This window comes from Solea solea, chromosome 20, assembly GCF_958295425.1.
Source record: "Solea solea chromosome 20, fSolSol10.1, whole genome shotgun sequence".
In the NCBI taxonomy this organism is placed as follows: domain Eukaryota; kingdom Metazoa; phylum Chordata; class Actinopteri; order Pleuronectiformes; family Soleidae; genus Solea; species Solea solea.
Window position 1 is genome coordinate 6,748,848 of NC_081153.1, and position 27,711 is coordinate 6,776,558.

General features: G+C 43.1%; 1 protein-coding gene across 1 annotated transcript; it reads left to right on the plus strand.

The window, feature by feature from the left end:
• The first annotated feature begins 1,088 nt into the window (after nucleotides 1-1,088).
• atp1a3a (ATPase Na+/K+ transporting subunit alpha 3a) lies at nucleotides 1,089-26,165 on the plus strand. Its single transcript, XM_058618652.1, has 23 exons — nucleotides 1,089-1,457; nucleotides 13,807-13,923; nucleotides 14,415-14,474; nucleotides 14,583-14,786; nucleotides 16,028-16,141; nucleotides 16,854-16,988; nucleotides 17,269-17,386; nucleotides 17,958-18,046; nucleotides 18,158-18,337; nucleotides 19,707-19,905; nucleotides 20,158-20,402; nucleotides 20,478-20,670; nucleotides 20,780-20,955; nucleotides 21,296-21,432; nucleotides 21,517-21,667; nucleotides 21,820-21,988; nucleotides 22,279-22,433; nucleotides 23,098-23,221; nucleotides 23,388-23,533; nucleotides 23,624-23,754; nucleotides 24,201-24,302; nucleotides 24,456-24,547; nucleotides 24,721-26,165. The coding sequence occupies exons 1-23, from the start codon at nucleotides 1,452-1,454 to the stop codon at nucleotides 24,747-24,749; spliced, it is 3,072 nt and encodes a 1,023-aa protein (XP_058474635.1). The 5' UTR covers nucleotides 1,089-1,451; the 3' UTR covers nucleotides 24,750-26,165.
• Nucleotides 26,166-27,711: the final 1,546 nt, after the last annotated feature.

The following is a 27,711-nucleotide window of genomic DNA, read 5'->3' on the forward strand; positions in this document are numbered from 1 at the left end:
TGCCAAGTGTGTTGTTTTACTAGTTTTGTCCAGTTCTTACCACTATCAGGAGGCTGTTCAGAGACACTAGCTCCGTTAGCAGCCGCAAAGATGTTAGCTAGGTTAAATGTTAGCTTTGCTAAAGCATTCCAACATAACTGTGTAGAACTGTATATGTAAGTGTTTGCCAGTCACTCACGAGTAAATTGTCCCCTATGATGGCTAACGTTGTAGAGTAAATTTTAGCATAGACTAAACTTGAATATCTACAGTATGATGCTTATTGATACTTATCGAACTAATGTGAAACCATTGTAAATATAATACCAGTTTTACCAGCTCTTGTTGTGTGTGTGTGTGTGTGTGTGGCAGCTGCACACTATACATAGCCCCCCCTGCTCCATTTAAAGGTTCTAATAACAGCAGAATTACTATCTAATCTTCCACAGCAGGTGGTTCAGACAGAAATAAAATGTCTGAAGCTCCAGTTTCGCTCTGACGACCCTTAATAACATCACATTCTTACCATTGTTTCTTTGTTTTCATTCAGTTCATGCTGCAGTGATGTAATTTTCAAGTCCCCATATCTGCACCGTGGAAGGTATTCTTTATATACTTTATATACAGTGGTGTCTTGCCTTTTCTTGCCTTTGTTATTTTCTTTTTTTAAATCTAATCTATGTAAACACATACTACTGTATTATAATGTTATTATGTATGGATAGTTATGTTCCTCAGATGATAGATTTGTAGCACTTGATCCCCTGACTTTCCCACTTACATAATGTATTCAGATTTTCATGTATATCCTTTCATATCACTAATTTAGCAATCAACCTATTAAGGCTTAAGAAGTCTTCTTAATTGTTCTGTCTTGTATTAATTACAAATGTGTACTAATTAACTGACAACTGTATTTAATGTTTGTCCTGTCTTTCTGGTGCATTATAAAGGCAGCTGCAGCAGTCTAATGCGGATTTGTTGTCTGGCCCTGGTTTCTTCCGCGGAGCCACAACGCAGGGAACCCTGCGCGCTGCGGTGGCCTGCCGGCCTGCGCGCACCCGCGGAGGGAGACTGCATCCGAAGAAGAAGCCTCCGGTCCGGCTCTACTTTCCAGCGGCATCATTTGGGAGACGGTCGGTGGAGAAGCAGCGGAGGCTGCATGTCATTTCAACCTTTAATGCCGGTTAAAATAAGACATTTTTTCATTTCCAGCTGAACACAGTCCCCGCCAAGGTGCTCCATGAAACGCTGCCTTGTCAAGTCCCCCTTCTATGCCCGCTCCTCTTAAGGAAACACACAATACTGTAGGATTTTACGTTGTTTTAGTCGCAGAGATAGCTGTCATCTGAAGGGATCCATTTTAGTTTTTTCCTTCTCTTTATCAGACAGTTTTTGGCCGCCTTTTAAACAAACTCTTCCGGTTATAGAGATTCACTTTTACCTGAGGAGACCCGACTGACAACGCCAAAATGGGGGTAAGTGAAAGACATTTCTCGAACTCTCTTTAGCTTCTAAACGTGATAAAGAATGTCGGGTTTAGGTGCAGTTAGCGGTGCAACGTTAAACGGGGAAGACACGTGTGACATTGAATGCATCATTATCTGTCAAACTGTTAGAAAAATGTGTGTGATTTCCACTGACAATCACACAGCAGGGTCTATTTTTTCCCTCTAAGAAGGAAAGTGGTTAAATTATGTTTTGATTTTTTTTTATTGCGCTAACTCAACGCTGATATCGTAGAACGCTTTACAGTTTTTGTACACCCGCTTTTTGTGCGTTCCTTTTCGGAGAAAACCTGCGCCAAAGTAGAGTCTATAGAACCGGCGCAGGGCGGTAACGCGTTACAGTAACGGTACCGTAATCGTCCTATCACTCCCGAGTCAAATTCACGTTTAATGTGTTTCTGCCTTCACCACAGAACAACAACAAAAAGCAGGAAATTAATGAAATATGCATAATATTAGTGCACGTTCACGGGGGGGGGGGGGGCGTGGATACTTTCACAGTTTCAATTTGAACCATAGAGGCACAAAATGGACGCCTTACATTCACATCATTAGTATCATCATGATTAAAATCAAAACACAACTCAGTCGTTTTTAAGTTACAAGCCATTCAATACACCACATTAGTGCAGAATGATGGGGAAACGTAGTGTAACGAGTAACTGTGCCAAATCAGATCGACGCAGGCCCATGCAGTTTATAATTACCGACGTCATTTCATTTCTTTGCATTTATTATAAGAACAAAAAAAATGAAAACGGCATTTATCCAGCTATGATTCAAAGTAAACACATTTATTATTAAATCTGTTGCCAGGAGCTGCAGTTGCTCCAGGGAATAAGTGCACGATTATAGTCAGACAGCATGAAATCATATAAATGCAATCATGTGTTCATAAGGCGCTGTTAGGGTCTGCTAGTGAAAATCCGCAGCCTGGACTGCGGAATAATCACGTTGATGATCCAAGTCTGACTGCAGCAACTCCTCATCATCAAATACTGTGTGTGTGTGTTTCTTGTCAGTTATAGTCCTTACAAAAGAGAACACTGGGATTAATAATATGATACACATGAGAATGTGAAGTGGGAAATATGCAGGTAGATTATATGATCAGGGCTGGGATTGAAAACCATGTAGACCCCCCCCTTGGATTTGAGCATTTGGTGCTCATTCAAACATTACATAATGCGACAGTGCAGTCCCCTCGCTGTCATTGATGGTGCTGCTCTGCTCAGAGGCAGCTCTGGTCTGGAAAAGCACAAGAGGACACAGACAAGTGCGTCAAAATGGTCCCTCAGTGATGCCCAATCCTGCTTTTACCCCTACACACTCATGAAAATGTATAATCCCAGAGGAACATGAGTGTAGACACAACCAACGCCTCCACTGTCTGGTTTTAACTCCCCAAAAACCTCAGTAAACCATGCGGTCATGGAGGACATCCTGACTTGGCCACCAAATTTAGGTGTCATGATGTAATTTATCATAAAAATCCACCGTTGTGATCCGGTTGCACTATTATAGTAAAGTTTTATCCAGTGTCCATATTCTGGGTTGAGGTTTTACAACTCTGTATTTATTGTGTTTGCATTATAGTATCAGTTGTTGTGTGATGTCGAGCCTATGAATTGCCTAACATGCACTGGAGGACAACTTCAGCTCCATTTCTACGTGGTGTCATGCTACATCCCTGCTAGTGGAGTATGATGGGTCTCTCCTCTGCTCCACATTGAGGTTCAGGGAGGAGGAGGAGGAGGGGGGAGGCTGGGATGAGAAAGGCCAAGTTGCTGAAACTTAGCCAGCTCTGTCACGGTCTGAAATGCTGTCCAGCAAAATCGCCAGAGGGAGAGACACGTACAACTCTGTAAAAGAGCAAAGGAGGATGGTGCGTGTGGGGCGGGAGTGGAAACTCCCATGATTTGCCAGCCGGCTGGGAGGAGTAAGAGCAGATTTGGGTGAAATGGGCGTTGGCGGGGGGGATGGGGGAAAGTCTGAGGTAGGTTCAGTTGACGAGGCTGCAGGGCCAAATTGATCTGGTCCAATCAATTGATGCGTGGTGTCACTGCTGGGGGCAAGTATCGTGTTGGTGGGTGAAAAGAGGAGATGATGCGAAGGTCGGTCGTCTGACCTCACAGGGAGCAGGGCCAAGTTTTAAGCAAAACCAACTGAGACAATTTCCAATTACCAGACTGAAGAGACTTCATTTATATTTTTATCAAGGTTGTGGAGACACAGAATTATTGTGACTTCCAAATGGGATCTTATAGTGGATATACGTTTTTGGGTACAGAGGAGACCTTATAAAGTGGCAAGACTGGCACCAGTTGCCCTACTGCTTCAGTGTTTGTCGTGCTGTGGTAATTTGAGTTTCTTTTGCATTCTATATAATTTTGAACCAGATATTTTCTATTTTGTTTGGACCAATGTTTGTTGTAAACTAGAGCAGGCTGTCTTGCAGCAACAGTTGTGCCAAACAAAGTCTTTTAAATCTTGTTCCCCATTCCTGATGCTGGAGTTGTTGTCATGTGATCGACCTGTTAGAGATTTAATTTAAAAAAAGAGGTGCATCCAATAAAGTGGCCAGTGAGTGTATATATCCGGTATTTAGTGTAAGTCATATCTGATCTGTATTGAATCAGAATTTAACAATGTGGCAGTAATCTGAGCATAGTCTTTAAACTGACTGATATCAGCTGAGAGGCAAAGGGAGATGCCTTTGTGGTGAGTCACCTTGAGAAGGGTGAGTACTGGGAAAGATGGAGGAGCTGTGAAGAATGCAAGGGGATGTGGTGGGACACTGGCTGCTCATGTGCAGGGATGACACAGAGGAAGGAGCAGCACTTGTAGAGTCAGATAAGAAAATGGAGCAATGCACACTGAAGGAGAAAAAGACATATACAAGGAGAAATGCATGATCTGATATCCCATCATACACTGGGTGCAGAAGCTTCAGAGGCAGAGCCAATGGCAGTGGAGAAAGGATTGTGCGTGTTGTGACTGTGTGAGTGTCAGAGGGGGGAGGCTCTCACTCACTCATGGTGTCTAATCCACACATGATGAAGATGTTGGTTCATGCAGCAGTAGTAGCATCACAATGTCTCTTCACTGTAGTGGCTCCATTTCCATCCGCACACTTTACATTGTGCAGGTCAATTTCAGAGAACTAAAGGAAACATTAGTTTAGTTGAACAGATTATGAAAATGTTAAAGGGGACATATTATACCCTATTTCCCCCATTAAAATAGTTCCCTGGTGTCCTAATGAACATGTCAGTGACATGCCTTGGTCAAAATACCATAAGGATGAAGCATCATAGCAGTTCAATAACCTTGCTAAGCCCGCCCCTTTCAGAACGCTCGGTTTTCATGCATGGTCCCTTTATATGCAAATGAGACACAGGCAAACACACACCCACTTCTTCCAGGGGGTTTCTGATTTGTCCTCGTTACAGCGCTTTACAGCTCTTTTCGTCTCCCCCTCCCTCCACTAGTTCTCTGACAATATCAACATGGCAGCGTGCGCAGAAAACAGCCAGAGTGCCGTCACAGGAAGAGACGTTCTACATAAGGATCGAGCCGAACAGTGCCGAACTGTTAATCAGTTAAAAACACTTAGGAACAGCACCACTGATCGCCAGCGGCGCGCGGCGAGCTGCATAAGCTGGCGCTGTATGTTACTGTATCAGACCGGTGACTATGCTCCGGAGACCTCGCCACCGCGGCACCGCTGATCGCCAGCGGCGAGCGGCGAGCTGCCTAAACGCATACAGCGGCCGTTTAGGCGGCTCGCCGCGGTGGCGATCAGCGGTGCCGCTGTATGCGTTTAGGCAGCTCGCCGCTCGCCGCTGGCGATCAGCGGTGCCGCGGTGGCGAGGTCTCCGGAGCATAGTCACCGGTCTGCACCGGAGCTGGCGATCAGTCGCATACAGCGGCCGTTTAGGCGGCTCGCCGCTGGCGATCAGCTGATTTTCACAGAGAGTGCAGCACCTCTGCACAGAGAGTGCAGCACCGCTGATCGCCAGTGTATATGTGATTGTATCAGACTGAGTCTGTGCTCCGGTCATGGAGGACGTACTGAACAAATATGTTTAATTAGGACGTGTCAGAATGGTCAGTTATGAGCTCTATGTGACCTTTTCTTAACAACGTGTGTGTTTGTACGTCGGTGAAATACGTCCCCTGACTAAATACGGCGACCGCTGGCCGCAGTCTAGTGCGAACACACGAACACACGTTTGCTGACTTTATCCGGCACATTAGCTTCATATATCAAATCCTCTGTGGAAGTTTGTGTAAAACACTGTGCTCCACTGTGCAGCCACGAACAGCACACTTGTCCCTCTGCGTTGACATAATACCGCTCTTCCTCCCTCGCCTGCACTCTCGCAGGGACAAGGTGGAGCTAAGGTGGAGCTCTCGAAGTAAACTTACTGGTGGGGCGGTAACATTCGCGGTGAAATGCGCATTATGACGTCATAAACGCAGGGAATTCAACATCGAGTGTTTTATCGCCTATACTTACACTAAGGGGGACCACGAAAACATGACGGAGTATTCTTTTTCCACACTTTGGTGACTGGTAGGGCCCCCAGAGTCCCAAATATAAGTATTAAAATGGTTAAAAAGTTGATTTTGCGTAATATGTCCCCTTTAAAGGAATTGTGGTACAGTGCAATAAAAAAGAAGAAGAAAGAAGGTGGCATTAGCAGCAGGCCTTTGATTGGTTAGTTACAAGATTCCTTGAATGCATCTTTTAATGTTTTTGGCAGTAGATGTCTGATAGAACACTGAAGTTTCTGTCACTCCCTCACCAAACTGCATAAAGAAATTCAAGGATTTTAGGTGGTAGAAACATATGCCGTGTTTCCATCAAGTGAATCAGTTTGTTTTGGTACAGTAAGTATTTTTTTGCATTTCCATTAAAAATAGTTCCAAAATAACTTAATAACAACATCACGCTACTTATCTCGCTGATTTGGCCATCAGGAACAGCCCACACTCCACTTACCAAATAAAGGTACTATACTTAGTCGAAACGCAAGCCTGACCCAGGACTTTACCATACCAAAGTGTACCGTACTTTACCAAACCAAACCGTACCACGATGGAAACACGGCAGCAGCAGTCATTGATCTACTGTACCGTAATTATCGTGAACAAAATGATACAGCACATCACTGTTGGATATCACTTATCTGTTTATGTTCTGCCACGCACGCTGCATCCTCACGTATGTGATTCTAGTTGCACCCTATATGTCCTTTTGGCCCTGGACTCCGTTTTGTATCACTGTTCCAGTTCGTCAATATCTCATCAGTGCAGACTCTCACCCTCTCGTCCGCCACTAGCTTCCGTCTATAGCGCGGATCCATACTACTACTAATGACTGATCAGGGTTTTCAAACACCACTGATTCTGTTGATTCTGAAACAGCGGTAATAAAGAGAGTCACTGTGGGCGTCAAGGATAACCGGTTGTCAAAGAGAGTGAAACGTCACTGCTCACTGACCACAGCAACAGTATTACATAACACACCTTCACATGAGGCACATCATTAGAAAATTCCAACGCCTTCTACCTCCACCACGTTTGACCTCCAGTTATTTCGATGGAGCCATTGGATTGGATGTTGCTAGGGAACCTTGCATCCCCCCACCCATTATGCCACTGAAAGTCGATGTCATCAATCAAAAACTGCCATTTTCTATTGCACTCTCAAGCACTGTAGGAGGTGAGATGCTGCTAAATGGTGGAGAAGCAGCACAAAATCTATGGCGTGCCTTGTTAGAAGTGTTTGCTCGCACCCAGCCTTCATCTATGCAGATTTTTCAACCAATCAAGCCATAAAATGATTTTATTTATATGGAAAGGCACGTACTTAAAGACAGCATCATCTTTATTACAAAGTCTTCATCGTGAATGTGGCACAGACTGTCTCCTCGTGATTAAACCTCTGTGCAGATGAGTAGGTCAAAGCAGAGAGAGCAGGGAGACAGATGGGCAGCCTGGAGGGAGGAGAATGTCAACAAAGTGCTAGGGTGAAGGGTGTGACAGATGTGGGAGGATTCCTCTTATGGTTTCTGTGTGTGTGTGTGTGTGTGTCTGTGTGTGTGTGTGTGTGTGTCTCAGTCCATCAGTATTTTCTAGGTCAGTCTGGCCACTGATCTGTGTGATAATACTTGTGTGGTCACTATGATCCACTGTGACACCAGAACAGCTATGAAACTCCTGAAGTTCCTGCATTAAAAAAAAAAATAAAAATAAAATGACAGTTTGGTCAGTTTAACATTATTAGATTTAGTTGGAAAATTGGCCAAATACCAATTGGTTCAGAGCCAGAGCGGTTTTGTTTAACCAATGGCATAATCAAAGAGGAACTGAACTGAATACCAAAGAAAACGGCCCAAACATATGTGGTAAATGGAAACTAATGAGTAGGGCTGAACGATTGTGGATAAATATTTAATTGCAAGTGGATATGATTCACAATATTAGAGGGAATGGTCATCATTATTCTCATTTTCATTCAAAAAACATATTTAAAATTATTACTGTGTGATATTTGTGCAGATCTGGGAAAAACAAAGATGTTCTCTTGAATAAGATGTGTGTAGATCAAGACAATACTTAATCTAAAAGGATATTTAGACACACATTTTGGCTTTAACAAATATTGCAATTTTGATAAAATTCATTCTTCATCCCTACTAATAACAATCTATGTCTTCGAGATACTAATCCAAAAAAAAAATTAAAGATATCTTACAGCTCATCTTAAAATGCCACATTATGATCATAAGATTGGACACTTTCATTTTAGTCATACTTAGATATGTATCTACCTCCTTTAATTTGTTGAATTTATTATTTTTTAACCAAAGATTAATTAGTTATGCATCTACAGGACTTTGTTTCCGTTGATTAAATGTGCCTGTTTGATGTCTGAGGTTGGACCATTGATTTCAGCAGATTAAAAATGGCTAATCCAGCCGACCCCACACCTGTGGTGGTTCTGTGTTGCAGAATGTCGACCTGTTCAATCTGAAATCTGTATATGAAACGTGGATGCTGCTGAAACATCCTCAGGTTATACAATCTGTAACAAAACAGTAACTTGGACAAAGATAATCTATTTTGTATTAAGTGGCATTGAAGGTTATACTCATGTACATTAAACAGAAGGGCTGCAACTATTCTTAGCATTGTTTATTAATCTTTGCTTGATTAATCCATGTGTTGTTTTGTCCAGAAAATTGTGAAAGCCGTTTTTTGGATCCCTCATAATGATGACTTCTGCAGATCAGTCTTGTTTTGTCCAACAAACGGTGACATTCAACTTGTTTTTTACCCCCCGCAGTAGTCATGAATTCAATACATAGAAAAGTAGCTTACACCTCTGGTTTGATTCAGAAATCGGCTGTCGAAAAGAAAAGTGGTATCGTGCAGTGAGGTGAATGTTGATCTTGATGATTATCAAAAATCAATTTTCTTGATTTCACCCTGCTCATATTTGTTTAATCCAGTAAAATATTCACAAGTGATTGTGACATTTGTGCCCCATGTGTGTGATTCATTAGAGCCCAGTGCTCTTTAGGCAAGAAGAAAATAAATGAAGAAAGGCTGAAATAATTACGTATGTAGCCAGAGGCAGATGAAAAACAGAGCAGGCATCATTGATTTCATGGTTTCTCTTTCCAGCAGTGACATGAAATATGTGTTCACTGCATTTGTCAGCGTGCAGTTCAGGTGTATTGTCCTCTCGACGGCGTCTCCATACGTCTTCAATGCTGCAGAACTGTGAAGGGTCTGTTGACGTGCTTGAGTCAATGGCCTTGCCACCTCTGCAGTCATCGTTCTGAATGGCTGTGTGAGCATCAGGGAAAGGATATGAAGTAGTGAGAGAGCAGAACAGGTGGTCATGCCCGTTTTTGCTGCTTTTTATCGTTGCTTTGATTTGACTGGTTAACACTAGGTGTTTCCTCTCTTGTCTTTGTGTCAATTGCAATTAATTCAAATATATTCAGTGCATTTATGCCCTTGAAAGAAAGGAATCAATGTTGCCAGTAAGTGAATGAATATGGATGAACGAGAGACGATGGGACGGAGAAAAAGAGAGGGAGAGAAAGGGTGATTGAGATGGGATTATTATTGTTCACTGGGTTAATCTGTCAGTGTAGTAAACAGCAGTAATCTGACGGCCTGTTGCGAGCTACTGCCCGAGGGAAACTATGCACCTCCTAACAAATGGCGGCATACACACACACATAAAACGCATATAAATATGTACACACACATTCACACAAAAAGACAACAGCATGGAAACATCATCAGGTATGCAGTCAAGTCGTAATGGACTAAAAACTAAGGTGTATTACACACTGTAAACTGAATGCACAAAATGCTTAAGTATACAAATGTGCAAAATTACCAATGTTAATTTTCCATGTCAACGCTGTTATAGCTGCTAAAATATGAGATTTTCATACATTGGTCAGCAAGTGTCTGACAATGGTTTAGTTCAGGAAATGATGGAATACTGATATAGACAAATTAAGTTGTACACAGTATTCAGTCAACTTTAACATCTCGCCAGGCGTGTTGTCCAGTTACGCCACTTAGAAACAGGTACGACATTTTGTATCTGTGTTTCTGTGGGTTGTGTTCCCAATGGCCATGTCAGCGAGGTACACTCTGTAGCTTGACCTTGTACAGGTGCAGGACATTGAACGCAACACAACAGAGGAGAACATCCAGCAGCTCTTTGTCTCCTGCTCAGTTTGTTGCTTTGTATATGAGAATAGACTGTCATGGGATATTTACACCGGTCCCAAGGGAGTGACTGTCGTACCATTTTACTCTGGTACCCCAGGAAGGATGCTAAAAAATGGAACAGATGAGGCTGGTTATTTTTGTACTATTTCTAAAGGGAACAAGAATTACTTCCAGTACTGTATAGAAACACAGCTATAGAGAGCAGAGTGAAAGGTGGTAAGACTTGTTGTCATATTACAATTTGTCAAAATCTTCCACATAGAGTACATATGCTGTGGGTCAAAGTTCAGGCCTAAATCACACTCTGATGTAAAACAGGAAAAAACTGTACTGGGAGACTTGTTGTCTGTAGTCATCTTTTCATCCAGGGGTTATAAAAACAGGTGTTAGACAAGAGGACCAGCCATCAAATCAGTGTAAAACCTCCCTGTCTGGACTAATCCATGTAAGAGCTTTCCCAAAATAAATCCGTCATCCCCTCTCATCGTGCAGGGTCAAACAGAATCAGACTCTCAATATGTGAATTTGTATCTGGGCAGCACAGCTGTGAACATCTGCTTGATGGTGTCAAGTCATAATGTGTCTGCGGTAGAAAGTGCACTCGGCTGATTTTAGTTTAGCTGAAAGTAAAAGTGGAGTGGACGTCATGAGGTTAAACAGGCTGTTTAAATTCTCGACATCGTAGAGATTTCCTCCAGCAGTGGATTCTTTCAATTACCCACACTTCACTTTATTCGTTTTGCATCCTACACCCAATTAGCATATAATGAGTTGTCTCGATGAGTGTGCTCTATAATTTGAAAAACACAGTCATTCGCCATCCTCGTCTGAATCTACAGTATATTTTCCCGCTGGGCTACAGTTGACATTTTACATTTTTCTGCTTCTCTTTTTGCCTCATGGGACAAAACAATGGGCAGTTGAATCCTTGTAGATATTTAGCTGTCAATCATGATAAAAGATTTTCTATTTAATTGTTCTTTTCACCAGATTTGAAGCACTAACTTCACTTTACAGTGCAGTTAATGTGGTATGCCTTACTCATTTAATATGAATGTCAACAAATTTAGAGCAGGTTGTGTTTCACATGGACTGCTCACATCCTGCCTTTCATTCTGACATTTACCTGTTTCCATGGGAGATGCTGCGCTAAGCTGAGCAGCTGGCTGACATTTCACTTCTTTGCTAGAGACCTTCAGGATGTTCATCCTGGTTGGTGCATGCTGTGAAAACTTGTGATTTGAAAAAAAGGTAGTAATCCCCCCCCCGGAGCAGACTAGAAACGCACCTAAGCACATCATTACTAGCATGTGAAACCTCAACGGAGCAATATTTTTTAGGCTGACATTGAGCTAAAGGGCAAAGTAGCGTCACCTTCGAAAAAGCTCATGTATTTCTGCTTCATGTTTTAAATGTAGACAAGTCGACTGTGAGAAAACAACCCAAGAACTATCATAATTGATCACACCTGCGGGTAAATTATGTCATATTGGTTTGCAGAGTGCAGTTGTAGTTTTTTTTAGCAGCTGTCAGAATAATGTTCGCATTATTAGTGCTGTTAGGCTTTTCTGATGCCTCAATATGAGTTAAATTTTCTGAATCAATAGATTGTCCCACATGACTACAGTGTTACCGCAAGGAACCTGGGTGTGACACTTGATGAACATCTCTCCCTCACTGCCAACATTGCTGCAACAGCTCGATCTTGCAGATACATGTTGCACAACATCAGAAGGATACGGCCTCTTCTAACCCAGAAGGCGGCACAGGTTCTGGTCCAGGCTCTTGTCATCTCACGCTTGGACTACTGCAACTTCCTCCTGGCTGGTCTCCCTGCGTGTGCCATACGACCTCTGCAACTCATCCAGAATGCAGCAGCTCGACTGGTCTTCAACTTACCAACATTCTCCCACACTACACCGCTCCTCCGCTCCCTTCACTGGCTTCCTGTAGCTGCTCGCATCCGCTTCAAGACTCTAGTGCTTGCGTTCCATGCTACAAACAAATCCGGTCCAGCCTACATCCAGGACATGATCAAAACCTACACCCCAGCCCGCCCACTCCGCTCTGCATCGGCAAACCGGCTTGCTCCCCCCTCACTGAGAGAATCGCAGAGGCATTCGCAGAACTCGAGACTGTTCACTGTCCTAGCTCCCAAACGGGCTCCCCATCAACATCCAGACAGCGAAAGCCTCCACATCTTCCGCCGCTGACTAAAAACACATTTCTTCCGACTCTACCTTGACTAAGACGACAGCAAAAAAAAAAAAACGTAAACATCGCACTTATGACTAGCACTTCATAGTTTGGCTTACTTGAAGCTCTTACTTCTAGTTCTTATTTGTACCCAAATGTTTGAAAGCACTTATTGTAAGTCGCTTTGGATAAAAGCGTCTGCTAAATGACATGTAATGTAATGTAATGTTTTGGTTTACAACATCTGTGGACAGCGGTCGGGGGGGGGGGCTACAATAACATCATATAATCAGCATTGTACTTTCAAAGCACATTGATGATTATTTATCTGTCTTGTATTTCTGAAAATACAAGGAATGTTGATTAAGAAGGGTGGCGACATTTAATTATTAACTCAGCTAATCGTGCACATTCCTGTGTGAAGCCCTTTAAGATGTAGAAACCTTTAACTTAAGAGAATATGTGATCAAATACTGTAAGTAATTAGTTATTAGGGGTGTAATATTATCGACTGCAAATACTTGACAAACAAAGTTACACAGGTTTAGGCAGAGCTCCACTGAATACCATACTGACAGACATGTCTCCTCATGCTTCATACACACAAACACATTGACACACTCTCTTTTCCCCCCTCGCTATCCTGGCCCTTCATTTTCCCCTCATCACCCTCTTTCCTGACTGCTCCTCTCAGACACAGCAGTGTTCTCTTTGGTCTGAATGCCAGCAGCTTAAATAGCTGTGGTGCAAATTGCATTTGAAGTGCAGCCCTTGAAAAAGTCCTGAGCTCCGCTGATGCCAAATCTAATCAGGAAGTGCCGAGTTCCCCCTTCTCTCACCAGGGCTCTGCGGCTAAGTTTGCATCTCAATCAAGACATTTTGACTGCGTCCAAACGTGGAAAGAAAATCTGGATTTGGGAAGCCAAGCACGTTCTATTACGTATTCGTATTAGATCAATTGTAGAGAGATGACCACTATTTCCTTTCTGCAGTGCAAAGTGAATTATCTAAATCCGGTGATGATGCAACGTTCGTGTTGTTTGCATCAGTCGTTTGAGAGTGAAAAAACCACGTGAAGTGATGTCACGACAACCAAACGGTGTTGAGAGATTCTTCCAACTCTCCGATGCTGTATCACAAATGGAGGACAGTTGTCGCATTCTGGTGGAAAGAGCCACCAGAAAGTGAGCAAGGAAGTTGTACCTTCTAGTAACTTTTTAAAATACAGTATGTGTCACTTCTTTCAAGCTGTTGGTTGCTCTATTGCCATTAAGTTGTAATAGGAATTTGAATTGTTTAACACTAATTTGACAGGACCATATTTATTGATCTTTTGTGTGTGTGTCAACAGTATGGACGGTCGGACAGCTACCGCGTGGCCACCACGCAGGACAAGGATGAGAAGGAGTCGCCCAAGAAGGGGAAGGGAGGCAAGGATCTGGATGACCTGAAGAAGGAAGTGCCCATAGTACGTATTCTGCTTCCTTTCCTCATTCAGGGCATTTCCTGCAACATAACTTGCCTTAGAAGCTGAAGCATCAAATACTGCAGTAGTAAGAAATCCCATTTAAAGTCAGCAGAGCTGTTAGTTTTCACACACAGAATAACTTAAAGCCTTTTTAACAGTCCGAGCTGAGCAGATGGATCATTGATAGTGTTACCTGGCTTCACTCCAGCATTTAAAGACCTACGATCCAGCTGTAAACTAATCTGTCTCTTCAAAACAGACATGAGGGAGATGTAGTATTTCATTGCAAGTGTTTAACAGTTGTGGTACACACAGGTGGTGTGTGCCAGATTTGTATTATCTTACAATTGAATCCTGTTGTGTAAAGGAAGTATATGAGCTGGTTCAAAAGAACGTGCAGACTCATTTCAGGATTATGATAAATACATAACTAAATAAATACATACATTTAAGACTGCTTCACAGTTTTTTGTTTCTTTCATTCTTTGCAGATGGAACACAAAATGTCAGTGGAGGAGGTTTGCCGGAAATACAACACTGATATTGTTCAGGTAAGTTTTTGTCCAAGTCACTGTTACCAAAGGTTTAACACTTTCTCTGCTTGCCCCTTTAACCCATCCTCCCTCTTTTCCTCCCCATATCCCTCTGCCCGTCATAAGGGTTTGACCAATGCCAGGGCAGCAGAGTACCTGGCCAGGGACGGCCCCAACGCCTTGACTCCACCCCCCACCACCCCAGAGTGGGTCAAGTTCTGTCGCCAGCTGTTCGGTGGCTTCTCCATCCTGCTGTGGATCGGCGCCATCCTCTGCTTTCTGGCCTACGCCATCCAGGCAGCCACAGAGGATGAGCCCGCTGGGGATAACGTAAGTATAAGCAGGAGTGTAGTGGACAGACGGAGGTTTTTTGGTGCTGATAACTCATACTCATTGTTGCATCCACCTGCATGATTCTTAGTTACATTCGAATTTAAACCTGCTTAGCTTTGTTTTATGTGTGTTTTCTCTGTTAAAGAGAACATGAGTCTCAAGGAACATGATGCCTTGTGTGACCTCTTTTTCTCAAAACTGAAAAATATATGACAGATTAGAGGCTAGAGTTATTTAAACTGCACATTACTGGAGCAGTGACCAAGTACTAGCGAGTCAAGGATGTGAGTGCAGATTATATAAACCGCATGGTGGTTGATCTCACAGCTGCATGGATGGTTTTGGCAAATTTGTGTTATAACAATAAACAACAGGCCGGTGTAGAAGACAGCTGAGATGACACTCTGTCAGTAGTATTGTTTTCAAACTATAGTCCAAATTAATGTATAGTCAAGTAACAGAGTGTAAGTGTATATACAGCACTACTACAGTATAGGTAGGTGTGGGCTCTCTATCCTCCAGCACATCATGTTCCTGAAGAAACCAATATCCTGAGCCACTTCTCCTGAGGGATAATGCTGTGTCAGGGTCATGTCATCTGTTTTTTGTTGAGTCGTGCCAGGCAGCCGTGCTTTTCACTGACACCTTCCTCTTAGTGTCCACCACAGGGAGCATGAGACCCCTGGTGTTATTCATGTGCAGGTGAGAGGAGGGTGTTCACGGGTCAGCCCTGTTTGATGTCAGGTCAGAGAGCAGAGTCATGCTGAGTGACAAGGCTGTGTCATACGCCTAAAACATACAATCACACTGTGGTGGAACAGGGCATACAGTAGATGTGAGTCCTGTACAGGAAGGGATTGAATCCTTGTAACTGTGGCTGCATAAGTCATAAAATCACTGAAACAGAGTAGACAGAACACAGATGAACAGCCTCGAGGTCTGTGTTTGACAGCTCTACAGCGAGACAGTGAAGTGACAGGTTCAAACTTTGTGTTATTTCCAGAATTTGAATGTAACAGGAGCGTCAACTTCCTGAAATAGCTTTTTTTCCTCTCACTCTCCTCAAAGGCTCAGTGATGACTCACACTTTTATTCTATGTCTCCCCTGTGGTCTATTTTTCTCTCTCCTCGTCATCTAATGTGACATATTTTCCTGATAAAGGTGAAGTGGCTTTAATTAGTGTCGTGCATTAAAGTCTCATTGTCCCCTCTCTCTCTCTCTCTCTCTGCCTCTGCAGTTGTATTTAGGTATCGTGCTGTCAGCTGTCGTCATCATCACCGGCTGCTTCTCCTACTTCCAGGAAGCAAAGAGCTCCAAGATCATGGAGTCCTTTAAGAACATGGTCCCTCAGGTACTAATTAAAATCCACACATACACTAACAAAAATTGCAATTTTGTAAAAAGGTGGTAGTTTCTGGCATTCCATTTATTTATTTTTTTAATGTTTTTTTCAATGTTATCTGTGTTTATCTTCTCCAATTAGTAACGACTAGACATCGTTACATTAGACATTGTTGCAGACATCCAAGTATAACATGAGCACAACCATTTTATCCCAAATGCTCTACAAAATAAAATAAACAGGGGGTGCATTTTTCGACAGAGTCGGTTTTACTGCTGCCAAGATTTGCATCCCCTATTTTATTTAGCCAGAAAGCTTGTTACACGTGTGAAATTAACTCTCATATACAAGAAGACATCCAAATATAACATGAGCACAACTATTTTATCCCAAATTCTTGACAAAATAAAATAAACAGGGGGTGCATTTTTTTGGCAGAGCTTGTTTTAAATTTTTTTGCATTTGCATCCCACATTTTATTTAGACAGGAAGCTTGTGCAAGAAGAAATCCAAATATAAACTTTCTCTAACTAGTATTTTCACAGAGGCTTGAAATGTTATAAAGCTAGCTTTAAAAAAAAAAAAAACAGTATTATTTTACTGTAATGTTACTGTAATACTCTCTCTCTCTCTCTCTCTCTCTCTCTCTCTCTCCCTCCCTCTCTCTCTCTCTCTCTCTCTCTCTCTCTCTCTCTCTCTCTCTCTCTCTCTGTGTTTCCAGCAAGCCTTGGTGATCCGTGAGGGAGAGAAGATGCAGATCAATGCCGAGCAGGTGGTGGCAGGAGACCTGGTGGAGGTGAAGGGAGGAGACAGGATCCCCGCTGACCTCCGCGTCATCTCCTCCCACGGCTGCAAGGTGAGACACAGACACACTCCTGTCATTAAAGAGACAGAAGGCACCTCAGAGGCCTGTCAGAAACATAGTATGAGTGACAGTTGTCCGATCTTTTTTCTGGAAACCTTCTGATAAGTTGACAGATATTTAACATTTGAATTAAAACAGTGAACTGTAGCCTGAATCCTTTTGGAGTTCTGATTTATCCAGAAGCTACAAACCTCTTCTTATATTGTCTTATGTCATATTATTTACGTACCTCTGTTTCTTTCATTTACTCACTTTCTCCTGCTCTGTCCAGGTGGACAACTCGTCCCTCACTGGTGAATCAGAGCCTCAGACCAGGTCACCTGACTGTACCCATGACAACCCCCTGGAAACCCGTAACATTGCCTTTTTCTCCACCAACTGTGTCGAGGGTAAGTTCACCATCTCTACTGTCTCCGTCCAAAAACCCATAAACAGTATCTGTGTACGTGCATGCGAGCGAGCGTGTGCGTGTGTGTGTGTGTGTGTGTGTATTCACTCATACATTATAGCTGCATGAGTATGTTTGTATTGTTCTGGTTCAGCGCTCTGATAGTTCTGCAAATAAAGACGCCACACACACAGGTTGCTTTGCTTTGATCATGACTCGGCAGTCTGTGACATCACTGGACAGCAGAGGAAGCTGATCATGACTCAAAGTGTGACCCCATGTAACCTTGTACCTGTTTTTTTCACCTTGTCTTACTGGAAAGGGCAAATAACCCCAGGCACTATGTTGCTCACGATGGTAGATGAGAAGAAGAACAGAACACAGCGCCCTCTCATGGACTTAATGTTACATTACATCCAGAGCCTACTTAAAACCCTCATAGCCTTTTCCAGCCTCCATTCATTCATCTTTTCTTACACAATTTTACTCTTTCTTCCTCTTTTTTATGCATAAACTATTAAAGATAAATATTTACTTCTATAAGAACTGCACTCTTCACTCTCTGTTTACAGGAACTGCTCGTGGTATTGTTGTGTGCACCGGTGATCGTACAGTGATGGGCCGCATCGCCACCCTCACCTCAGGACTGGAGACCGGCAAGGTAATATGTTCATTAACAAGACAGAAAACATTTCTTATTAAAAAAAAAACTGTTGTTTTTAGTTATCTGAGCTTCAGTGCCTTCAGTTTGTTACTTTCTCCTGCTCCTCAGACGCCCATTGCCAAGGAGATCGAGCACTTCATCCAGATCATCACAGGCGTGGCCGTCTTCCTGGGCGTTTCCTTCTTCGTCCTGTCAATCATCCTGGGTTACAGCTGGCTGGAGGCTGTCATCTTCCTCATTGGAATCATCGTGGCTAATGTACCAGAGGGACTGCTGGCCACAGTCACTGTGAGTTGGTGGAGAAATAAAAAGCTGTTATTCTGTGTGTGTGTGTGTGTGTGTGTTTGGGGTTTTTGAGGTGAATAGTTGAGGACGAAATAAAACAATTTTTTATCTGCTAGAGAGAAACAGGAAGTGTGTGTTTACCAGGTTTTCTATGTGATTCCACTAAGCCACTGTCCTTTTCCATTGTGCTTTTGTGTATTTATGTGTTATATGTGTTCTTGTGTCTTCTCAGTTTCTATTGTGTTTGTGCAGACTTGGGTAAAATGATATTTTCGTATATTTAATTACACAAAGGCAGAAAACAATACGTTATTTTTTGACACAGCGATGCCCAAACAGCGCAAGTGTCATGAAACACAAACACGAAGGCGCTCACTTTGTATCAAAACAGCACACAACTCTTATCATTAAGTTTTATTCCTTAAAAAAAAGCTGCACCGCTGTAAATATTGTGATTAATTATCTTGCACTTCCAATGGTAAATGTAATCCAGATCAGATATTTATGAAAAGTTTGCAGTTTCGCTCATGTCTGAGAGTGTGTTTTGTGTTGGTGTACAGTAAACGTGTGTTAAAGAGTGTTGTGGCTTTCCGTCTCATCATGTGTGCAGTTTGTTTTCCCCTCTGCTTCCTCCTGTTGTCCGTTGTTGTTGTGTTTGTTCTATTGTGCACTTGTATATCTTTGTATTTATGTGCTTTAACATTCTAGTGTTTGTCAGTGTGTGTATTTGTAGTGATGGTGGTGTGATGTTTGTGTATCTCTGCTTCCATCCCTCTTTTTAAAAGCAACCTCCTCCATATGTGTTTGTGTATCTGTTTCTCTCTCCGTCTTCCTCCCTAGGTTTCGCTCTATCGTGGTGCCGTCTGCAATGACAACGGCTAGCTAATGTAATTACATTAGGCAAATAACCTTGAACTGAATTTGGCCGCTGCTTGGCCTTTGCTAGTTCTGTCTGTCTCGTGGTTTATGCCGCATTTGGCATGATGATATGATGATGCACCGCTGCTTGGCTTTGCTGCTTCACTCGTTTGTGCCTCATGTTTTCTCTGCATCGCTTGTTGGGCTGTGTTTTTGTTTTGTTCATGCGTGGGCAGGATTTATAGTGCATATTGCTGAAGGATAAACAGGATGAACATCTCCAGGTGGTTTAGTTCTCAGATGTCTGGAAATGTTCGAATTAACAGATTTGTCTACTTACTGGCAGTTTTTTCCAGCCTGGAGATTTTCATTTGTTTCTTTAGTTTACAACTTAAATGCTAATTATCTTTCTCTCGTTTTCCTTTGATTTGTTTCTTTTTCTCTACTTTTGTCATATTGTCCTCCCCCCCTCTGCCGTCTCCCGTCTCCTCTGCTTTGGTCTCTCCTCTCTCAGGTGTGTCTGACACTGACTGCTAAACGAATGGCCCGCAAAAACTGCCTGGTGAAGAACTTGGAGGCCGTGGAAACTCTGGGCTCCACCTCCACCATCTGCTCCGATAAGACGGGGACGCTGACCCAGAACAGGATGACCGTGGCCCACATGTGGTTCGACAACCAGATCCACGAGGCCGACACCACTGAGGATCAATCTGGTGAGAGTTTCTACTCGCTCCTGCTTCCATTAAAGCACCGTCATCCTGTGAGGTAACAGGAATGTTATGGCGTTGCATAAACCAGTGATCAGCATTACATCACATCACTGTTGATGCAGTACAGTTTTTAGATTCATTCATTGGTTTTATTCAGTTCTGAACACTGCTGGCTTTCAGCAACCCCCAAAGGTATATGGCAGATTTAGATACTTGAGATAACTTTTCTTTTTGTTTCCCCCCAACACTTTTTAGGCTCTTCATTCGACAAGAGCTCCCCCACATGGGTGTCTCTGGCTCGCATCGCTGCCCTGTGCAACCGCGCCGTCTTCAAGGCCGGCCAGGATGCACTGCCCATCCTGAAGCGTGAGGTGGCCGGAGACGCCTCAGAGTCCGCCCTGCTCAAGTGCATCGAGCTGTCATGTGGCGCTGTCAAGATCATGAGGGACAAGAACAAGAAGGTGGCCGAGATCCCCTTCAACTCCACCAACAAGTATCAGGTCTGTCACCGGCTCGCAATAACATTGACTGAAACTAGGAACAAGTTGTGATGCTGACACTTTGTCCCCCATCAGCTCTCGATTCACGAAACAGAGGACGAAACCACAAGCCCTTACCTGCTGGTGATGAAGGGAGCTCCAGAGAGGATCCTTGACTGCTGCTCCACCATCATGGTGCAGGGCAAGGAGCAGCCCATGGACGATGAGTTGAAGGAGGCTTTCCAAAACGCCTATTTGGAACTGGGAGGACTGGGAGAGAGAGTACTGGGTAAATAATTAAACAGTTGGAATAATAATAAATCTGTAATCTTATAGCCTCGTCATGTCACTTCCTCATGTTTCATTCTTAATCCTTTCTTCTTTCCTAACTCCTCCAGGTTTCTGTCACGGGTTCATGCCAGAGGACAAGTACCCCAAAGGCTTCGCCTTCGACACAGATGACGTCAACTTCCAGACAGACAACCTTTGCTTCGTCGGCCTCATGTCCATGATTGACCCGCCCCGCGCCGCCGTGCCTGACGCCGTGGGCAAATGCCGCTCTGCCGGAATCAAGGTGGGCGGCTGTTCAAACCTGACATTTAAATGTCCAGTGTGTAACATTTAGAAGGTTTCATTGGCAGACATTGAATGCACTACCCACACGAATGCTCTTACATGTTTATAATAGCTTTAAAATAAAAGTTAATTGGTTTTCCTAGCCTTTAGTAAATGTTTGGAATGTACTTTAGGTAGAGACAGAGGTCACCAAGATGGTGAGAGCAGATCATTGCACCCTCCTAAATGTGAAGGCTGTGGTCCTATGAAAACTTCTTAATTATTCCTCTTTCTTTCTACACTTAAGTTTCTGCTGTTGTCCTTCTCTCTTCTCACCTGTTCCTCCTCTTATTTTTCAGGTCATTATGGTGACCGGTGACCACCCAATCACAGCCAAGGCCATTGCTAAGGGTGTGGGCATCATCTCCGAGGGCAACGAGACAGTGGAAGACATTGCTGCACGCCTCAACATCCCCGTCAGCCAGGTCAACCCCAGGTGAGCTACAGGAAACATCATTTAGCTGCAGTTTTATGTTTATATGTAAGGACACAACTAATTTGCCTGTTCTTTGTTGTGCAGGGATGCCAAGGCCTGTGTGATCCACGGCACAGATCTGAAAGAACTTTCCCAGGACCAGATGGACGATATTTTGAAGAATCACACAGAGATTGTCTTTGCCAGAACCTCGCCTCAGCAGAAACTCATCATTGTGGAAGGCTGCCAGAGACAGGTACTTTAATTATCACATATTTATAGACAGGTTCACACATATGTACTGTACCTGTGAAAACAATGGATTGTCATGAAAGACTTTTTTATTTTTTTTTTGTTTCAGCGTCCAAATGGAAATTAAAACTATCTTATTTGCTCTTTTTTCATCAGGGTGCCATCGTGGCTGTGACAGGTGATGGTGTGAACGACTCCCCCGCCCTGAAGAAGGCTGACATTGGCGTTGCCATGGGAATATCCGGCTCAGACGTGTCCAAACAAGCCGCCGACATGATCCTGTTGGACGACAACTTTGCCTCCATCGTCACAGGAGTAGAAGAAGGTAAAAGGAAAAGCAACGTGATAGATTGTGTTTGTGAAGACTGTGAAGAAGAGGACGCGAGGTGACTTTTCATGTTGCGTTACTCACGTCTTGAATCAAGCAAGACACAGATTTTCAGAACTTACCTGGTCGTCCATCTCCTCAGTCACTTCATGAAAAGCCTCTCTCTTCACTAACTTGAGATGCACACATAAAACCTCACCTAAATAAAGGCGGGGTACAAGGCGGAGTTTAAACATTTTAACTCGAGGACAAAATTCATCGTATGGAACTAACGTTTGTCTCCACAGGTCGTCTCATCTTTGACAACCTGAAGAAGTCCATCGCCTACACGCTGACCAGCAACATCCCTGAGATCACCCCCTTCCTGTTCTTCATCTTGGTCAACATCCCGCTGCCCCTGGGCACCATCACCATCCTCTGCATTGACCTGGGAACTGACATGGTGAGAGAAACGCATACAGTGAAGCGAGTGGCAACACAGAGACGCCAGACACATACACGTATGGCAGCACACTCGCTGCTCTAACATGTCTGTGTCCACTCATGCGCAGCATGTTTTCCTTTGAACGTTCATGCATTCATGCATTCACAGTTTCAACCAGCAAACGTGGCAGGCAGGTGCTCAGGTGGCTGAATGTTCAGCTAGAATGAATAAAAGAAGCCAGAATGTTCATGCTTTGCTGATATAACATAGTAGCATTGCAAACCTCTGTCGTCATGCATGAAATAACAGACTTCACAATATTTATTTAAACAGTGAAAGAGATGAGGAGAAATCTCCTAAATCTAACCTGTGCTTCATATGAGCGTTAACAGGTTTAAACGATGAATCAAAAGCCAGCACTTATGTCGATTGAATGTAGTATGGACAAAGGACACTAGGGGGCAGTGTGGGACCGCCACTGAAATGTTCTCAAGAGTAAATGGGTTCTATTGAAATGCACATTTCGAGTCATTTAAAAGCATCAAAGGAACAATAAACAACAGAGAGGCAGAGAAATTCAATGGACAAAGAACATAATGTATTTGTTGTGAAGGCATCTTGTAACGTGTATAATGTTTAACATTCAGAAAAACAACAACATTCTCTCTGTCTCGTCTGTCAGGTACCAGCCATCTCTCTGGCCTACGAAGCAGCAGAGAGCGACATCATGAAGCGTCAGCCCAGGAACCCACTGAGAGACAAACTGGTCAATGAGAGACTCATCAGCATCGCCTACGGACAGATTGGTAGGTCCCATGTTTGTCGTTTAACATGCAGTCGTCAGCACAGAGAACAGTGGGTTGAAGAAAATAGACGCAGACTGACTCTGTGTCCCCACAAAGAAATATATCGGATTTTACTCTTTCCGGTTAAACTGATTTAATTTAAAGCTCAAACTGTGTGATTCTGCAGGAATGATCCAGGCACTGGGCGGTTTCTTCGCCTACTTCGTCATCATGGCCGAAAATGGATTTCTGCCGTCGACACTCGTCGGCATCCGGCTCAACTGGGACGATCGTTCCAACAACGACCTGGAGGACAGTTACGGGCAGCAGTGGGTAAGAATGATCCCACACTGTACATGTCATACATATCCAGAGACGTGTGTTGCCTTGAGAATCACACCTCATATTCTTGTGTCCTCGCAGACCTACGAGCAGCGTAAGATCGTGGAGTTCACTTGCCACACGGCATTCTTCGTCAGTATCGTGGTGGTGCAGTGGGCAGATGTCATCATCTGCAAGACAAGGCGTAACTCTGTGTTCCAGCAGGGCATGAAGTGAGTAACCATGCACATCATCTGGGAAAAAAAAGGAAAAAAGAAACAGTGACGTGGAACCAAAATGAACCAAATCAGCGCAGACATCTGATCTGATGTCTTAACTGTCTGTGGTTGTCGCAGTTCCCTCCAGTCTCCACTAGGTGTCACTTGAAAGTCAGGGTTTTCTGACACACCTTTAATTTATGGCCCTAATTCCAGGCTATGTTTGGTCGCTTCTCTCCCCTCCATCTTGTCTTTATTGTCCTCGTCTGTCCTCTCCAGGCAGCGTTTGCAGTTCACACAAACCCACATGCTGGATTTATAGATTCTACAGTCAATTTTAAAACCCACTACATTCATACATTTAGATCTGTATTTATAGACCAGGACGACAGAATCTGAAATCCTCGATATCCCTCCATGTCTTTTATTCTCATCTTCAACTTGCATTTGTTTTCTTGCAGGAATAAGATTTTGATCTTTGGCCTGTTTGAGGAAACAGCTCTGGCTGCTTTCCTGTCCTACTGCCCTGGCATGGACGTGGCACTACGGATGTACCCACTCAAGTGAGTCACGTCACACATTTCACTCAAAGAGTGAATCAACACAATAAAATCATAAATCACAGTTGTTTTAGTCATCGTCCCGCTCACGTTGTCTCTCGTTGTCTCTCGTTGTCTCTCGTTGTCTCTCGTTGTCTCTCGTTGTCTCTCTCTCAGGCCCAGCTGGTGGTTCTGTGCGTTCCCGTACAGTTTCCTCATCTTTGTTTACGATGAGATCCGAAAACTCATCCTTCGCCGAAACCCTGGAGGTACAACCACACGCAAAACACCACACACACACACACACACACACACACACACACACACGTCTGCACACACGCTGCTTCATTTCTTGTAAAATGTTACTCCTCTGGTAGGTAACTATTCTCTCTGTCTCCTTTTCTCTTGTTTTCCTTCTTTCTTCCTCTCTCTCTCTCTGCAGGCTGGGTGGAAAAAGAGACTTACTATTAAATTATCAAAGCATCATTTACTTCTCACTCCGTCGTCCCCCGTCCCCTGAACTCATCCCTCCTTCTCTAACCCCTATCTCTCTGTCCTCCCTTCCTTCCTTCCTTCCTACCCTCCATCCATCCTCACACTGTACATGAAACTATGTTTACTCCTCCATCTTCTATCATGTCCTAAAGAAATATACAAAACAAAAGCAAACGCCAAGATGATGAGAGGACCAACGACAGAGGAAGAGAGGATGGGGGAGGAGCGGCGTTGTGAATCTTCCCTCTCTTCTTTCTCTCTCTCTCTCTCCCTCTGTCCCGTTTTTTTTATTATTATTTTCTATCCAAAATCACCACAGCGTTATTCTGCCACTTACACTGTTTGCTTGTTATTATGTACTACAACGATTAAAGATTACAACGTCAAAAAAGTTCCGACTGTTCCCCTGCGACCTCGCCAAAGCAGGACGACAACACGGCAGCTTGTCTCCACTCTCTATTGCCACGTTTTGGCAGGCGAGTGGCGTCTCCTCTCCCTCCTTTTATTTTTCCTGTCCTTTTCCCTGCCAGAGAAACGTCCAGCTCTTTAATCACTGCCATCTCCTCCTCTTTTACTTCTCCCTCCCTCTATTTCTACTTAACTCACTGCCAGTCTTCTTCTACTGCCATCCTCCCTCCTCCCTCTTCCTCGTCTGTCAATAAAGAATCAATCTCTCCAATAAAACAGCAACACCCGCTCACTCACTCACTCACTCGCTCACGCCCTCTACAGGGCAGGAACAAAAAAGGTCACATGCTCTCTTAACACCCTTGTTTCCTCCCTGCGCGTGTGTTTTTTTTTCTGCTTGCGTTGTTGTTGTTTTCTAATAGACGACTGGGTGTTTTTTAAATAACAAACTTGTGCGTAAAAATGTTTTTCTTTTTTTTAAGTTTGGAGTGGGTCTGAGAGCTGCTTGTTTTCATTCGGACATGACAAAGCCCACTCTCTCCCCTCTCTTCTTCTTCCTCCTCCTACCTCTCCTCCTTTTTCTCTCTCTCTCTCTCACACTCCTCCCTTCACCCCGCCCCTTCTCGTCCGTCTATCTGTCTGTTTGTGAACTCCGTGCAATCCCTCCGTCCCCCCGTAATAAACCTCCCGCCCAACGCTCACCGCCCGCTTCCTCTCCTCTTTACTCTCACTAAATAAAAACCCCACAATCTTTCTGTGTCCACGGAAAAAGAGATTTCTCTCAAGTTTCATTGTTTAAGTCAAGTGAATTATGGAAATATAAGACACAGCACATACATGAACCTGCCAAACAGCAGCAGATACAAGAGGGAAAAAAAAATGAAATAAAACAGAAGGATCTCTCTTTTTTCAGTTTGGTCTCCAGTTTGTTTTTCGTGTGGAGTTTTGTCAGAAAATGGAAATAAATGCTGTGACCAACTCTTATTTGCAGTAGTCGAGTGTCAATTCTATGAAAAGATGCAAACACATCACAACGTCTGTTTCACGTTCGGTCAACATGCTCTGATTTGAGTGGAAACTCTGCTTCGTGTTCACGAAGAATCAGCAGAAGAAGAAGAAGATGATGAAGGAATCGGGACTCGAGATTAAGGATCCTGGATTTCATAATCGACTCCTGTAACAGGTATCAGATTACAGCTTGTTTTCTAGCATAACAGAAAATAAATATGTCCATCTTCAGGTTCATTTAGAGACTGAAACAGAGCTTCTTATTAAACATATCTAGATTATCAGTTTACTTTGGTTTTTTACCCCATATAACTTTAAAAGATGAAGAGAATCACGTCACACATAAACTGATTTGGTGAACTAACCGAGAAATTATGCTGAATTATATCATTTAGCAAATCCTCCAACTTACTTTTTTCTCTACTATAAGACATTTTAAATGTAGGTATATTAAATATATATAAATAAAAAGACACTCATCTTAATTTGCCACCCTAAGTGACGTTAAAGCAGCTAAAAGTTATGATAATGAGCATAAATCTGTGGTCACAACACTTTTATCTCTCAACAAGTACAACATGTTGTTACTAACTGAGCACCAGGCTTAATTACAGGATTTTATATCAGTGTTATACTATATATCAAATAAAATGCATTTATATATCACAAAATCACTGCATAGAACGTCTAAAGAGAAACCCGACACTGCACAACTTCATAAATGTGTATTTAAACAAAAGTCATTCATGTAATTGTATCTGTAAATGTTAGTGACTGGAAAACAAGATGTTGTGATCGATACAGAGACTGAAACGGGAGGAAGAAGAGGAGGAGGATAACAGTGAAGTGACAAAATAGGTGACCTATATCCCAGGGTTAGAGTGTGTGTCTGTGTGAAGTGGATAGCACTCATTTGCTCCGTGAGCCTTGTAATAGTATTCATGAAACACAGACACCTCTGCTCTCGCTCTCTCTATCACACACACACTCATAAAGACTCATGTGTTCACACGAGGAAGCATGAACATGTCAAAAAATAACACTACGTATATTGAATTAAGATGAAAACAAATGTATTGGTTTTGGTCTTTAGTCGCACTTTTGCTTTAAATATGTGGGACATTAAGGGTTTATTTTTGTTATTTTGTCATTTGTGTAGGTTACCGAGCTACAACTTCCTCAGATGTGAAAGAATAAAAGGACAGTAAATACTAAAGATTTGAGGCATTAAAATGAGAATTAGTATCAGTCGGTGGCTGTCGCCTGCAGATTTTCTTTTATCAGTCTGCGACAGAGAGATAAAGCACAGGGTGAAATCAGATTTAAGGAAATCAGAAACACACGCACACATGCGAGATAAAAAAAGAAAAAAAAAAGAACGAGGCCTTTGATGATTCACATCTGATCTGGTGCAAGTGAGAGAAATGGAAGATGAAATAATGTGCTCACATTTGTGTGACTCTCCTGCACAGACTCACGTGTCACGCTCCAGTCGCCTTCTTCTGCTCAGCCGGACGTCACT

Bases quoted from the DNA above. Each gene is read 5' to 3' on its own strand.
- atp1a3a (XM_058618652.1), top strand. The intron at 16,989-17,268 runs GTGAGACACAGA...TGCTCTGTCCAG, and splicing joins TCTCCTCCCACGGCTGCAAG to GTGGACAACTCGTCCCTCAC. The intron at 20,671-20,779 runs GTAAATAATTAA...TAACTCCTCCAG, and splicing joins ACTGGGAGAGAGAGTACTGG to GTTTCTGTCACGGGTTCATG.